The sequence below is a fragment of the Antedon mediterranea genome, chromosome 1, assembly GCF_964355755.1.
Source record: "Antedon mediterranea chromosome 1, ecAntMedi1.1, whole genome shotgun sequence".
In the NCBI taxonomy this organism is placed as follows: domain Eukaryota; kingdom Metazoa; phylum Echinodermata; class Crinoidea; order Comatulida; family Antedonidae; genus Antedon; species Antedon mediterranea.
The window spans coordinates 14721674-14735537 of record NC_092670.1 but is presented as its reverse complement, the minus strand read 5'-3'; the positions used below and the strand labels follow the sequence as shown (position 1 = coordinate 14735537).

General features: G+C 31.9%; 1 protein-coding gene across 4 annotated transcripts in view; it reads left to right on the top strand.

The window, feature by feature from the left end:
* Positions 1–13759, top strand: part of LOC140057789 (CUB and sushi domain-containing protein 1-like) — a 66891-nt gene extending 53132 nt beyond the window's left edge. For 3 of the 4 annotated variants that reach the window (XM_072103547.1, XM_072103555.1, XM_072103532.1), the window contains 23 exons: positions 486–650; positions 943–1107; positions 1237–1401; positions 1552–1716; positions 2325–2489; positions 2782–2946; positions 3076–3240; positions 3391–3555; positions 4164–4328; positions 4621–4785; positions 4915–5079; positions 5410–5574; positions 5894–6058; positions 6585–6749; positions 6964–7128; positions 7623–7787; positions 7885–8049; positions 8297–8461; positions 8722–8889; positions 9118–9459; positions 9994–10398; positions 11101–11238; positions 11924–13759. In XM_072103547.1, coding sequence (XP_071959648.1) covers positions 486–650; positions 943–1107; positions 1237–1401; positions 1552–1716; positions 2325–2489; positions 2782–2946; positions 3076–3240; positions 3391–3555; positions 4164–4328; positions 4621–4785; positions 4915–5079; positions 5410–5574; positions 5894–6058; positions 6585–6749; positions 6964–7128; positions 7623–7787; positions 7885–8049; positions 8297–8461; positions 8722–8889; positions 9118–9459; positions 9994–10398; positions 11101–11238; positions 11924–12051 — 4151 coding nt within the window. In that variant the 3' untranslated portion in view covers positions 12052–13759. The remainder of the gene's footprint in view (positions 1–485; positions 651–942; positions 1108–1236; positions 1402–1551; positions 1717–2324; positions 2490–2781; positions 2947–3075; positions 3241–3390; positions 3556–4163; positions 4329–4620; positions 4786–4914; positions 5080–5409; positions 5575–5893; positions 6059–6584; positions 6750–6963; positions 7129–7622; positions 7788–7884; positions 8050–8296; positions 8462–8721; positions 8890–9117; positions 9460–9993; positions 10399–11100; positions 11239–11923) is intronic. The other variant, XM_072103540.1, reaches the window with a different exon arrangement.
* The last annotated feature ends 105 nt before the right edge of the window (positions 13760–13864 follow it).

Below are 13864 nucleotides of genomic sequence, written 5' to 3'. Positions count from 1 at the left end.
AATTTTAAAGAATATGAAAGTAAAATGTATTAGAATTACCTTGATTATACTTGGCCAAGTTCCTCAAAGGTTTTGATTAAACAAACCATCAATGGTTTTGGTTGTCTATGAGTAAGATACTTACCTGTATAAACTCTAAAAATGCCATTCCCCCAAATTAAAGAAAAATGGAAAGTCCTGACGACGTAACGATTTGTATAAATGTCTTTACGCATAAAATCGTCCTTTTGATGCATACTGTTTCAATGACACAGGGTCATACAGTTTCTTCCTTTTAGTGTGACATGCTCTTCCAAAGATTCATTGTCTTGTAGCCAAGACATTTCAGTATTCCACAGGACTGAAAAAAATAAAGTAAACATGTTTCTTAAAAAAATATTTCTAATTAAAGTCATCGGAGTAAAATTGATTGATCCACGACTTTTATCTATAAAAAATGCTAGACTATATATGTATAACTAACTAACCTTTGACTTATACTATAGTTAATTGTCAGACACCGTCGCCTGTCATTAATGGTCGGGTAGAGTCAAACCAATCCCATGGAGGCATAACTACCTTTACATGTTTCGATGGATACACATTAGTTGGTGTTTCAAGTACTATGTGTTTAGATGGACAATATCAAGATGCATTCCCTGTTTGTAGTTGTAAGTACTATCACGATATCAATATTAAAATAGCGCTAACCATGAAATGTGTTACTATATCTCTGGCCCTGCTCTATCTCTGGCCCTGCTGGAGCAACTTCTGCTATGTTAGAACTGCAATTGTTGCTAAAAAGATATTTTTTAGATCAATTTCATAACAATCGGGTAAAAGAGAAGTAAATCATATATGTGGGAAAGATCTTTCATAACAAGTATTTCTACATACAGGTACCTTAGCCAAAAAATGCACATTATTTAAATTTAAATGCATGCTTGTGTGTCCTCTCCCCAGCTGACTGTGAATCATCCATCAGTATTGTAAACGGTCAGTATTCCGGTAGCTTTATTCACGGAGGATCCATTACATTCACATGTGATGTTGGTTATACATTGGTAGGAGAAACAACAATAACTTGTGATAATGGACAATACAGCTCATCATATGCTGTGTGTAGAGGTATGTATGCAATGTCTTGACAAACGTATTATAATTTTAATATTAGTTGCACATTTGTTCATTGCTTAAACGTTTTCCATTGACATTTATGTGCCATTTAAATGATATATGATAAAACTTTCTCCATAGCTAACTGCGAGTCATCTATAAGTATTGTAAATGGTCAGTATTCTGGTAGCTTTACTCATGGGGGATCCATTACATTCACATGTGATGTTGGTTATACATTGGTTGGAGAAAGAACAATAACGTGTGATAATGGTCAATACAGCTCATCATATGCAGAATGTAAAGGTACAGTTATTTTACAAATTTTTTTGTACAAACTGCATATTTCAACCATAGATGACATCCATGTTTCAAATGATTTCTATTCAGGAATTAAGGTTCTTTTAAGTACCAACATCACTCTAACTAAGCATTAAACTTTCATTATTCTTTCAGCAAACTGTGACTCTACAACAAGTGTTGCAAATGGACAAGTATTTGGCAGCTTCATCCATGGAGGTTCTTTTAATATTGTATGTAACGTTGATTACAAACTTGTTGGAGAATCTACAGTTTCTTGTAATAATGGACAATTTAGTTCAGCTATTGCTGAATGTCGACGTAAGTTAAAATTACTAATTGTTTAATCCGAATGCTTTTTGTTTTTTATAAAATAATATTTCTAAACCTACAGGTAATATTAATATAAAATGATTATGACAAGATTTTAAATGTTAATTTTAAAGAATATGAAAGTAAAATGTATTAGAATTACCTTGATTATACTTGGCCAAGTTCCTCAAAGGTTTTGATTAAACAAACCATCAATGGTTTTGGTTGTCTATGAGTAAGATACTTACCTGTATAAACTCTAAAAATGCCATTCCCCCAAATATACCTCTTAAAGAAAAATGGAAAGTCCTGACGACGTAACGATTTGTATAAATGTCTTTACGCATAAAATCGTCCTTTTGATGCATACTGTTTCAATGACACAGGGTCATACAGTTTTTTCCTTTTAGTGTGACATGCTCTTCCAAAGATTCATTGTCTTGTAGCCAAGACATTTCAGTATTCCACAGGACTGAAAAAAATAAAGTAAACATGTTTCTTAAAAAAATATTTCTAATTAAAGTCATCGGAGTAAAATTGATTGATCCACGACTTTTATCTATAAAAAATGCTAGACTATATATGTATAACTAACTAACCTTTGACTTATACTATAGTTAATTGTCAGACACCGTCGCCTGTCATTAATGGCCGGGTAGAGTCAAACCAATCCCATGGAGGCATAACTACCATTACATGTTTCGATGGATACACATTAGTTGGTGTTTCAAGTACTATGTGTTTAGATGGACAATATCAAGATGCATTCCCTGTTTGTAGTTGTAAGTACTATCACGATATCAATATTAAAATAGCGCTAACCATGAAATGTGTTACTATATCTCTGGCCCTGCTCTATCTCTGGCCCTGCTGGAGCAACTTCTGCTATGTTAGAACTGCAATTGTTGCTAAAAAGATATTTTTTAGATCAATTTCATAACAATCGGGTAAAAGAGAAGTAAATCATATATGTGGGAAAGATCTTTCATAACAAGTATTTCTACATACAGGTACCTTAGCCAAAAAATGCACATTATTTAAATTTAAATGCATGCTTGTGTGTCCTCTCCCCAGCTGACTGTGAATCATCCATCAGTATTGTAAACGGTCAGTATTCCGGTAGCTTTATTCACGGAGGATCCATTACATTCACATGTGATGTTGGTTATACATTGGTAGGAGAAACAACAATAACTTGTGATAATGGACAATACAGCTCATCATATGCTGTGTGTAGAGGTATGTATGCAATGTCTTGACAAACGTATTATAATTTTAATATTAGTTTCACATTTGTTCATTGCTTAAACGTTTTCCATTGACATTTATGTGCCATTTAAATGATATATGATAAAACTTTCTCCATAGCTAACTGCGAGTCATCTATAAGTATTGTAAATGGTCAGTATTCTGGTAGCTTTACTCATGGGGGATCCATTACATTCACATGTGATGTTGGTTATACATTGGTTGGAGAAAGAACAATAACGTGTGATAATGGTCAATACAGCTCATCATATGCAGAATGTAAAGGTACAGTTATTTTACAAATTTTTTTGTACAAACTGCATATTTCAACCATAGATGACATCCATGTTTCAAATGATTTCTATTCAGGAATTAAGGTTCTTTTAAGTACCAACATCACTCTAACTAAGCATTAAACTTTCATTATTCTTTCAGCAAACTGTGACTCTACAACAAGTGTTGCAAATGGACAAGTATTTGGTAGCTTCATCCATGGAGGTTCTTTTAATATTGTATGTAACGTTGATTACAAACTTGTTGGAGAATCTACAGTTTTTTGTAATAATGGACAATTTAGTTCAGCTATTGCTGAATGTCGACGTAAGTTAAAATTACTAATTGTTTAATCCGAATGCTTTTTGTTTTTTATAAAATAATATTTCTAAACCTACAGGTAATATTAATATAAAATGATTATGACAAGATTTTAAATGTTAATTTTAAAGAATATGAAAGTAAAATGTATTAGAATTACCTTGATTATACTTGGCCAAGTTCCTCAAAGGTTTTGATTAAACAAACCATCAATGGTTTTGGTTGTCTATGAGTAAGATACTTACCTGTATAAACTCTAAAAATGCCATTCCCCCAAATATACCTCTTAAAGAAAAATGGAAAGTCCTGACGACGTAACGATTTGTATAAATGTCTTTACGCATAAAATCGTCCTTTTGATGCATACTGTTTCAATGACACAGGGTCATACAGTTTCTTCCTTTTAGTGTGACATGCTCTTCCAAAGATTCATTGTCTTGTAGCCAAGACATTTCAGTATTCCACAGGACTGAAAAAAATAAAGTAAACATGTTTCTTAAAAAAATATTTCTAATTAAAGTCATCGGAGTAAAATTGATTGATCCACGACTTTTATCTATAAAAAATGCTAGACTATATATGTATAACTAACTAACCTTTGACTTATACTATAGTTAATTGTCAGACACCGTCGCCTGTCATTAATGGTCGGGTAGAGTCAAACCAATCCCATGGAGGCATAACTACCTTTACATGTTTCGATGGATACACATTAGTTGGTGTTTCAAGTACTATGTGTTTAGATGGACAATATCAAGATGCATTCCCTGTTTGTAGTTGTAAGTACTATCACGATATCAATATTAAAATAGCGCTAACCATGAAATGTGTTACTATATCTCTGGCCCTGCTCTATCTCTGGCCCTGCTGGAGCAACTTCTGCTATGTTAGAACTGCAATTGTTGCTAAAAAGATATTTTTTAGATCAATTTCATAACAATCGGGTAAAAGAGAAGTAAATCATATATGTGGGAAAGATCTTTCATAACAATTATTTCTACATACAGGTACCTTAGCCAAAAAATGCACATTATTTAAATTTAAATGCATGCTTGTGTGTCCTCTCCCCAGCTGACTGTGAATCATCCATCAGTATTGTAAACGGTCAGTATTCCGGTAGCTTTATTCACGGAGGATCCATTACATTCACATGTGATGTTGGTTATACATTGGTAGGAGAAACAACAATAACTTGTGATAATGGACAATACAGCTCATCATATGCTGTGTGTAGAGGTATGTATGCAATGTCTTGACAAACGTATTATAATTTTAATATTAGTTGCACATTTGTTCATTGCTTAAACGTTTTCCATTGACATTTATGTGCCATTTAAATGATATATGATAAAACTTTCTCCATAGCTAACTGCGAGTCATCTATAAGTATTGTAAATGGTCAGTATTCTGGTAGCTTTACTCATGGGGGATCCATTACATTCACATGTGATGTTGGTTATACATTGGTTGGAGAAAGAACAATAACGTGTGATAATGGTCAATACAGCTCATCATATGCGGAATGTAAAGGTACAGTTATTTTACAAATTTTTTTGTACAAACTCAGGGAATAATTTCGCCAGTGTAGCATAGCAAAAAGCTATACAAAACAACCTTATTGCTACACATTTCTAAAATTGTATAGCAAAAAATGCAATACAAAACTATGTTCCTTGACTCAAAAATCAGTTTGATTAGCAATATTGCTAAACAAAATTTTAAAATGAAATTTTTCCCTGAAACTGCATATTTCAACCATAGATGACATCCATGTTTCAAATGATTTCTATTCAGGAATTAAGATTATTTTAAGTACCAACATCACTCTAACTAAACATTAAACTTTCATTATTCTTTCAGCAAACTGTGACTCTACAACAAGTGTTGCAAATGGACAAGTATTTGGCAGCTTCATCCATGGAGGTTCTTTTAATATTGTATGTAACGTTGATTACAAACTTGTTGGAGAATCTACAGTTTCTTGTAATAATGGACAATTTAGTTCAGCTATTGCTGAATGTCGACGTAAGTTAAAATTACTAATTGTTTAATCCGAATGCTTTTTTTTTTTTATAAAATAATATTTCTAAACCTACAGGTAATATTAATATAAAATGATTATGACAAGATTTTATGTGTTAATTTTAAAGAATATGAAAGTAAAATGTATTAGAATTACTTTGATTATACTTGACCAAGTTCATCAAAGGTTTTGATTAAACAAACCATCAATGGTTTTGGTTGTCTATGAGTAAGATACTTAATTGATTTATCCACGACTTGTATCTATAAAAAATTGTAGACTATATATGTATAACTAACTAACCTTTGACTTATACTATAGTTAATTGTCAGACACCGTCGCCTGTCATTAATGGTCGGGTAGAGTCAAACCAATCCCATGGAGGCATAACTACCATTACATGTTTCGATGGATACACATTAGTTGGTGTTTCAAGTACTATGTGTTTAGATGGACAATATCAAGATGCATTCCCTGTTTGCTATGGTAATACAAATGACAATAAAATATTGTAATACATCAGTCCTTCTCTAAATCAAGCAATGATAATGATATCTTTTTTTCCAATTTTCAAATTTGAAAAAAAAATACAAAAATAATGCTGTACAAAACTTACATGTGCAATATCATTTTAATGGTTTTTGTTTTAGACTATTCACGAATCCTTCTCAAAATATAGATCAACATTCATGTTTACCCGAAGGTCTATTTTTTATTTGAACAATAGTACAAAATTTTAATTACTATTTTTATTAAAATATTTTAAAATACATTTTTAACAATTTATAAAAATATTCAACATTCTTGTTTTGAAGCATACTTTTATCTATTTTAATTATTTAATTTGTTATTTCTTGGTGTTTTAATTATGTATATATTTTGTTATGTATAATTGCCAAAGGTTAAATTTTTAGTTTATGGGAAATAATCTTGAAGGCTAAAATAATAGAAATAATTGAAAAATGATAGCATGAGGAAAACTTCTTACAAATAAATATTCTCCTATCTTTAGCTAACTGCGAGTCGTCCATCAGTATTGTAAATGGTCAGTACTCTGGTAGCTTTACTCACGGAGGATCCATTACATTCACATGTGATGTTGGTTATACATTGGTAGGAGAAACAACAATAACATGTGATAGTGGACAATACAGCTCATCATATGCAATTTGTAGAGGTAAGTTTATATCTATTTTTAATGTGAATGCAAGGTTTATAATAATTGACTTAATGATATAGCAGCAAGGAATGACAGTTTATTAACTTGTATGAGTTAGACAATTGAATATTTAAATGAATTAATGAAACAATGATGATAAGAATTTATGATGTACAATTTATGATGTACAATTTTTGATGAAAATTGACAATGACTGTGTTACTATTTTCAGCAAATTGCTTCCCATTGGGTGGCATCGAAAATGGAAGAGTAACGGGAGGGTTTAATCACAATGATCGTGTTACAATTATATGTAATGATGGGTTTACATTAGTTGGCCAAAACCAAGCATTTTGTGATGATGGACTATATAGCAATGCACTTGGTACCTGTTATGGTAAGTGAAATATGTATACTTTAATATAATTGTGCATACGTTAAGTTACACAATGGTTTGAACTACTAATCATTTACTATACAACGTTTAATTTTTTTTTATAAAGTGTACAGTATAAGCATCAATACTGGTATACAAATATTGGTATTATTAAATGGCAGCAATCCATTTTGTATGTTCAAAAAACAGCGTCATCCTCCAACAAAAAGTTTAAAGATGTATTGTCCCCCTGAAAAAATATTTTTTTTGTTGAATACGCCATTTTAATATCATATAATAGTTATCCCCTTTGACCAAAAATTGGATTGAAAAAAAAATTTATTTACCTGAAAAAAATATAATTTAAACAAAAAAATAGTCAAATTGGCTGGTTATTGGATAATAGCACACATTACAACAATACATATTGTAACCTTATCCTTACAAATTAAATCCATAGGCCTATTTTCAGTTGTTTAAATGGTTTAGTTTAATAATAATAATTACATTATCAGCAAACTGCTCCCCATTGATTACTATTGAAAACGGAGTGTTTATTGGTGGTTACAACCATGGTGATTCGGTGACTTTTATTTGCAATAATGACTATACACTCGTTGGTGAAAGAATTGTGACTTGTTATGATGGAGCCTTCTCTGCAGCATTTGCAGAATGTAAAGGTAATACAAGACTAATTCATTTTATTTTTCAATGTACATACAAAATATTTGAGACCCATCGATGCATTACATATATACACATTTGTGTTATTCACAGCTAATTGTGCTCCACTGGAATCCCCTGTAAACGGTGTAATAACAGGCTCATTTTCGCATGGAGATGTTATTGGTTTTAGCTGTGATGTTGGATATACACTGACTGGCAAACCTCAGATATTCTGTGTTAATGGTGTTTACAGTGATGTAGTTGCAGAATGTCACAGTAATATATTATTCATTTAAATATTTTTAACGTTATTTTAATCTCTTGGTATCTTGAGAAATTGAAAGACTTATATTTTGTTTTTGTTTTGTTTATTAGTTTAAAAAAAATAACACATATTTTGTTAATAAAGCTGGTCATGGTGGTCATAATAAGTCTAGAAATATACTTTAACCAGAGGCCACCATTAACAAAATAGAGAAATAACCTGTCATTAAGAGAACATTTTCACATTTTTATATTACAGTGGATTGTCAACAGCCATCCCTCATTTTAAATGGACGTTTTAATGGATCGACCTACCATGGTGGTGTTGTACAGTTTTACTGTTTTGATGGATTTCAATTATTGGGAAATGAATACTTAAATTGTCAAGATGGCATCTTTTTAGAGGAACATCCCAGCTGTGTTGGTGAGGTTATTTTATTGTATTATAATTGATTTACTAATAATGAAATTATAATAGAAACATATTTTACACAATACTTTCCAATTCGATCAATTTTACAAAAAATGCTATAATTTATACAATGAAATATAAATTTTCCTGACTGGTTATTATATATTATCTATTTAAGAATTGTTACTGATACCCCTACTGATTATTTGGTGCTATTTTTACCATTGATGTGTTAAAAACTCTTCAGTAACTCCATCTTATAACTTTTTAAGCCAACTGCAAGGACCCAGGAACTCCATCAGCAGGTTTCCGTCACAGCTCTTCCCTAAGTCATGAAGGCATCATTCATTTTGGTTGCACATCTGGATTCTCACTAGACGGAGACGAATATCTGCTTTGCGAAAATGGCACATGGAATGCAAGCATCCCGCAATGTAACCGTAAGTGCTAATCATTATTGTGTGTGCTCTATCTAAATTTGGAGTAGTTTCCTATAAGATCATTGTATTTTGGTCCATGATATGTCTCCTTCAAATTCAACAATTTGGTTTCAATTTTATGATCCTAATTGTGCGTGTTTTGTGTATTTACTGTATTTTATAGATATATTGATTTTATAAAACAAATCAAGTAATCAATACCACAAAATACATGTCTTATATTTTTAGCTTGCGAGGAAGGAGCTACATACTTCAATGGGTCTTGTTACAATCTGAAATACAGGCGTGAATTCTATGACATCGCACAAGAAAGATGCGAAGAAGAAAATGGACATCTTGCTACATTCACCACACAACAAGAACTTAAATCAGTCCAAACAGAAGCTTTGTATGATCTGAGGTTTTACATTGGAATTAAAGCTCAAGAAGATAATTGGGGACGAGAGACAAGTGAAGAAAGTAGTTATTTTAACTGGCCACAACATAACTGTGCATACCACAAAACAGATCGTTGGGATAACCTAGTGCCGTGTACTGATAAGAAGCAGTTTATCTGCGAAACACCGAGAAGTAAGTATACCGTTTTCAACCAAATGAAATTATGAAAATGGAGATTGGTGTGGATGGTAGCCTCCAGGTACAAAGGCAATTCCCTGGCTGAACATTCGGTGCATTTCATGTTTTAGAGTGCGTAGAATATCTGACTCAATAGCTTGTAGTATACTAGTGTAGGGATGGAAAGCACAGGATGACAGTTCATAGCATCGGCACACCTACTTTTACACTATACATGCCCCAATCTTCCTGTCATTCTTTTCTTTCTTTTAAAATTGTGTTTCACTTACAGTACGAAAGAATAACTTAAAGTCATGCTTTCGTTCACCTACTTCTCCCATCTGGATGCAAAAAGTCTCCGATTTTTTATCTGCTCATAAATATTAGGCCATGTTGAAGGCATTACGAACACTGAATAAACACAGAGTAACAACCAATATTTGTAAGGCAATGTAATGCAATATCCTAGTTTTTTTTTCGGACAATTTTATATCTAGGCCTCTGGGATTCTACTTCATTAAAAAAAAACAATTGTGTTTTTTTTTCCAGATTGTCAGACCAACATTTATTGTCTATCAAAATCAATTCAATACAATGGCCATTGTTACCAAGTTCAAGACATAAACACCAGAAGTTGGATGGATGCACAAAAATATTGTCAGAGTTCAAATGGTAACCTGGTGGTAATTAGTGACTTAGAAGAACAGAAAGCAGTTAATGATTTGATAAATGACTGTGGTCCTTTCCCAGAGACACAATTCTGGATTGGTTTAAGTCGAGAGACAATTGATTCAGAGTGGACATGGGTTGTGCCATCTGTGCCTTATGAATTCAAGTACTGGCCAGATTTCAGATGTGCATATATTTTGAGTGAGAATGAAGCTCTGCCCTGGTATCACTCAGAGTGTGACGATTTCAGATTCCCATATATATGTCAGAAGAGTGCTGCACTGAGTAAGTACAAATCATAGTTACAGTATTAGTATTTAGCACATTGCCAATCTTAATAATGTCCTGATTAGAGACAATCCATTCACAAGATAAACACGATACTTTACATAAAACGTAGTTCTTTGAGAGTATTGAGAGTAGGAGTTATGTCATGAAAAAATTGTTTTAGAAAATATTACTTATCAACAGTATAAAAACACAGTATTCTTTTGTTTATTATATTTATATTATGTTAAAACTGAATACGGAAGACAATTAATAATAATAATGATGATGATGTTTATTTTTATTACACAATTCCAACGATCATTGAGCTTATGGCATTGTGGACTTGGATGTTACACTTTTCAACTCACATGCTTCTCCACTAAGGGTCACCTCATGTCAGTGCTGCCAATTCTCACTGGGAACCTAATGGTGGAAAATTATTTCCTTGAACAACTAAATAAAATAAATAAAACACAATAAACACAAATGGCAATACAATGAAATATACATTGTAATAAACCCTAAATCTCTCTCTACACTATCAAACTTTTTGAAGAAAAAAAATATGTGCCAAAATATTGTAGTGATATGCCCAAATATGGTACTGATATGATATCATTGTGTCGATATAATGGCACATAAAATTTTGATAGTGTAGACAAAGCTTTATGCTAAATCTAATCAACTTCAACTAATTATGAGATTTTTAATTTTCAGATCCGGGTATTTCGAACCCATGCGATAACGATCCTTGCGTCAATGGTGGTAAATGCTTTTCCAAGGTAACAGAGGATTTCTCCGATTACTATTGCAATTGTCCAAGAGGAAATTCAGGAAAAAACTGTGAAAAGCGAGGTAAATTTTTATCATTACATTTACAATAATTATAAAAGCTGAATTTATTTCAATACCAATACAAACCTAAACATACCACTGTGTTGCTCCATTTTAAAATTTTGGGTCGAAATTTCTCAAAAAATCTTGTATTATCTATTGCATTTCAACTTCATTTAGTTTACTCTTTAACTTGTTTATTTAATTATTTAGCAAGCTTTTGATTGTGTATTCGTACAAAATATTTATTGCAGTGACTGTCTCATAAACTTTTAAATTGAAACGAACTAATGTTGTAGAAAACAAATGTCGTTACTCATGCAGTAAAATAATGTTGACATGATCCCAATCTCAAGTTAGATAATTCAATATTCTGAAATAATCACCTATTATATCCAGTGCAATGTGAAAGATAGGTAAATTATGCCCCTTGTTTACCCCCCGACACACCTACCCTATATCAAAATCAGCCGCAATTACCTATTTAACTCAAGTTAGTAGTGCATAATATGGGTGTTATTAACTGAATGAATTATTAATACATTGTTTGTACTAAATATAAATACATTATTTGTCTGAATATTTGATCATCAGCGAAATAATTATTATTCATTAATTGTGCGTTGAATATTCACAACCGAATTGATTACTAATACATAACAATGAGTTGAATATCCATCATAAAATTAACGTGTTATATTTTCAGATGTTTGTGATGGATTTAGATGTGAAAACCAAAAGTGTATACAGTGCATGTTTACATGTGACCGAGAAGACAATTGTGGAGACAACAGTGACGAAGGTTGCAGAGGACAATTAACAAAATGTCCATAAACACTTACACATTAACAGTATGCTTTAAAGTATCTACTACTGTGTATATATAGGCAAGGAAATCTAACAGGATGCTGAGCGGAGATCAAAGGGTTTATCTGTGGCTTCGACACTATCAGTTCATGTATCAAAATAAATCAAATTAAAGAAGATGCTATGAATGCATACAACATGGAAATCAATCAAAGACAATGTCAAAACAATTACATCAATAAATTAATATTTAAGGATTTTCAATTGATATTCACTTAGCTTAGTTCTCACTTTGACGCAATATAATTATACCAATCATGACGCATCATGATGGACAATCCAAACTTCACTTGCATTGTGCCTATTTCGTGGGAAGCAAGCCTTAGAATTTATAATGCTGAATATGGCCATTCAACATTTCTTTAAATATATTGCATGTCTTTATTAGGAGGTAGTAGTTCCTTTTTGGTTAAACAAATTGTACATCTAATTATGGGAAACATTTTAAAATATTATTTAAATGGGATTTATAATTATACAAGGAAATAACTGTTGACATTGTGTTCATATGTTGTAGGTTAATGTACAAAGGTTCACATTTTGGTCCCATGCTTATTTTAGTTTAGATAGAAAAAATATAAATGCGGAAAATTTTAGGAATCATTGCCTACAAGATCAAAATGTAATAGAACAATACGGACAATTTTAAGATTACAGTGATGAGCTATAATTTGGTTTTTAAATAAATTTAGGCGTAGAACAATATGTTTAGATGTACTTGTTCGTTATGCATATTTGTTTCTTTATTGTAGTTTATTTCGCTAAAATTATTTTTTTACACACAAACTCCTTAAAATGTATTAGAATATTCATGTGCTATATTTATAATATTTTAAGGTTTTAAGGTAAATAAATTACACTTTTAAACAATTTGTTTTTATTTTGTAATTAAAAATTGTAGTAATTTTTAATATGCACCAGTATCGATGTTTGTGGCGCAACAGGAGGAAGTTTGTGACTGGCCACTGACCACTTTTTAAATACTATACGATTGACAAAGGACCAATGGCTTAATGTCTTTTTCGACGAATGAGGCAATGTCGTGAGGTGAGTTAATTCTCCCAACAACAAACAATCTTGGCTTGGTCTGATTTTCCAGTCTCTTTTTGAAAAAAAAAGATGCATTTGGAAGAACTGAACATATTAGCAAACATCAACGCTAACCAGGGACAGACGAGTCTCCAACTCATATGCCTTCTAACACCAGGCCGTCGCAAATTGGTTGGGCAGGTTTCAATTTTCACTTTTTGAAAGGACAAACTCATCGATTGTCACTGAAGAATGCAAATAGTATAGTAGCATTTTAAGAAGCCGCCGCCAGCGCGAGTCTGACGACCACCTGACCCATCCCCTATGGCACCGCACACATGAATTTGAACATATGTGCCATCTTGCTCTCTAAAATCAGTAGTCTAGGTTATAGAATGTGTTTTGACTTAATATTTAGTAAAGAGATAAATATTTTGGCACATATGTCGTTTCATATGTATAATACTTGAACTCAATAAAAACAGTTTTCAGACAAAATCGAAATGCCGATTGGTGGATTAACATAAAAAAGACAATAACTACAGACTTGGGCCTCGTCTATGCAATTAATGCATGTTTTTTCAAGGAGCTTTCAAGGGGTTAGTATAAAACATCACAGAATGCATTAATACTGTACAACAGGATTTTAAATACAAGTTATGTTAAATAGTTATTTACAGATGGATTAGTTTAAGGGCTTATATTGAAATGATTATTGATAGACATCAAAGACTCAATGTTATTACTGTAT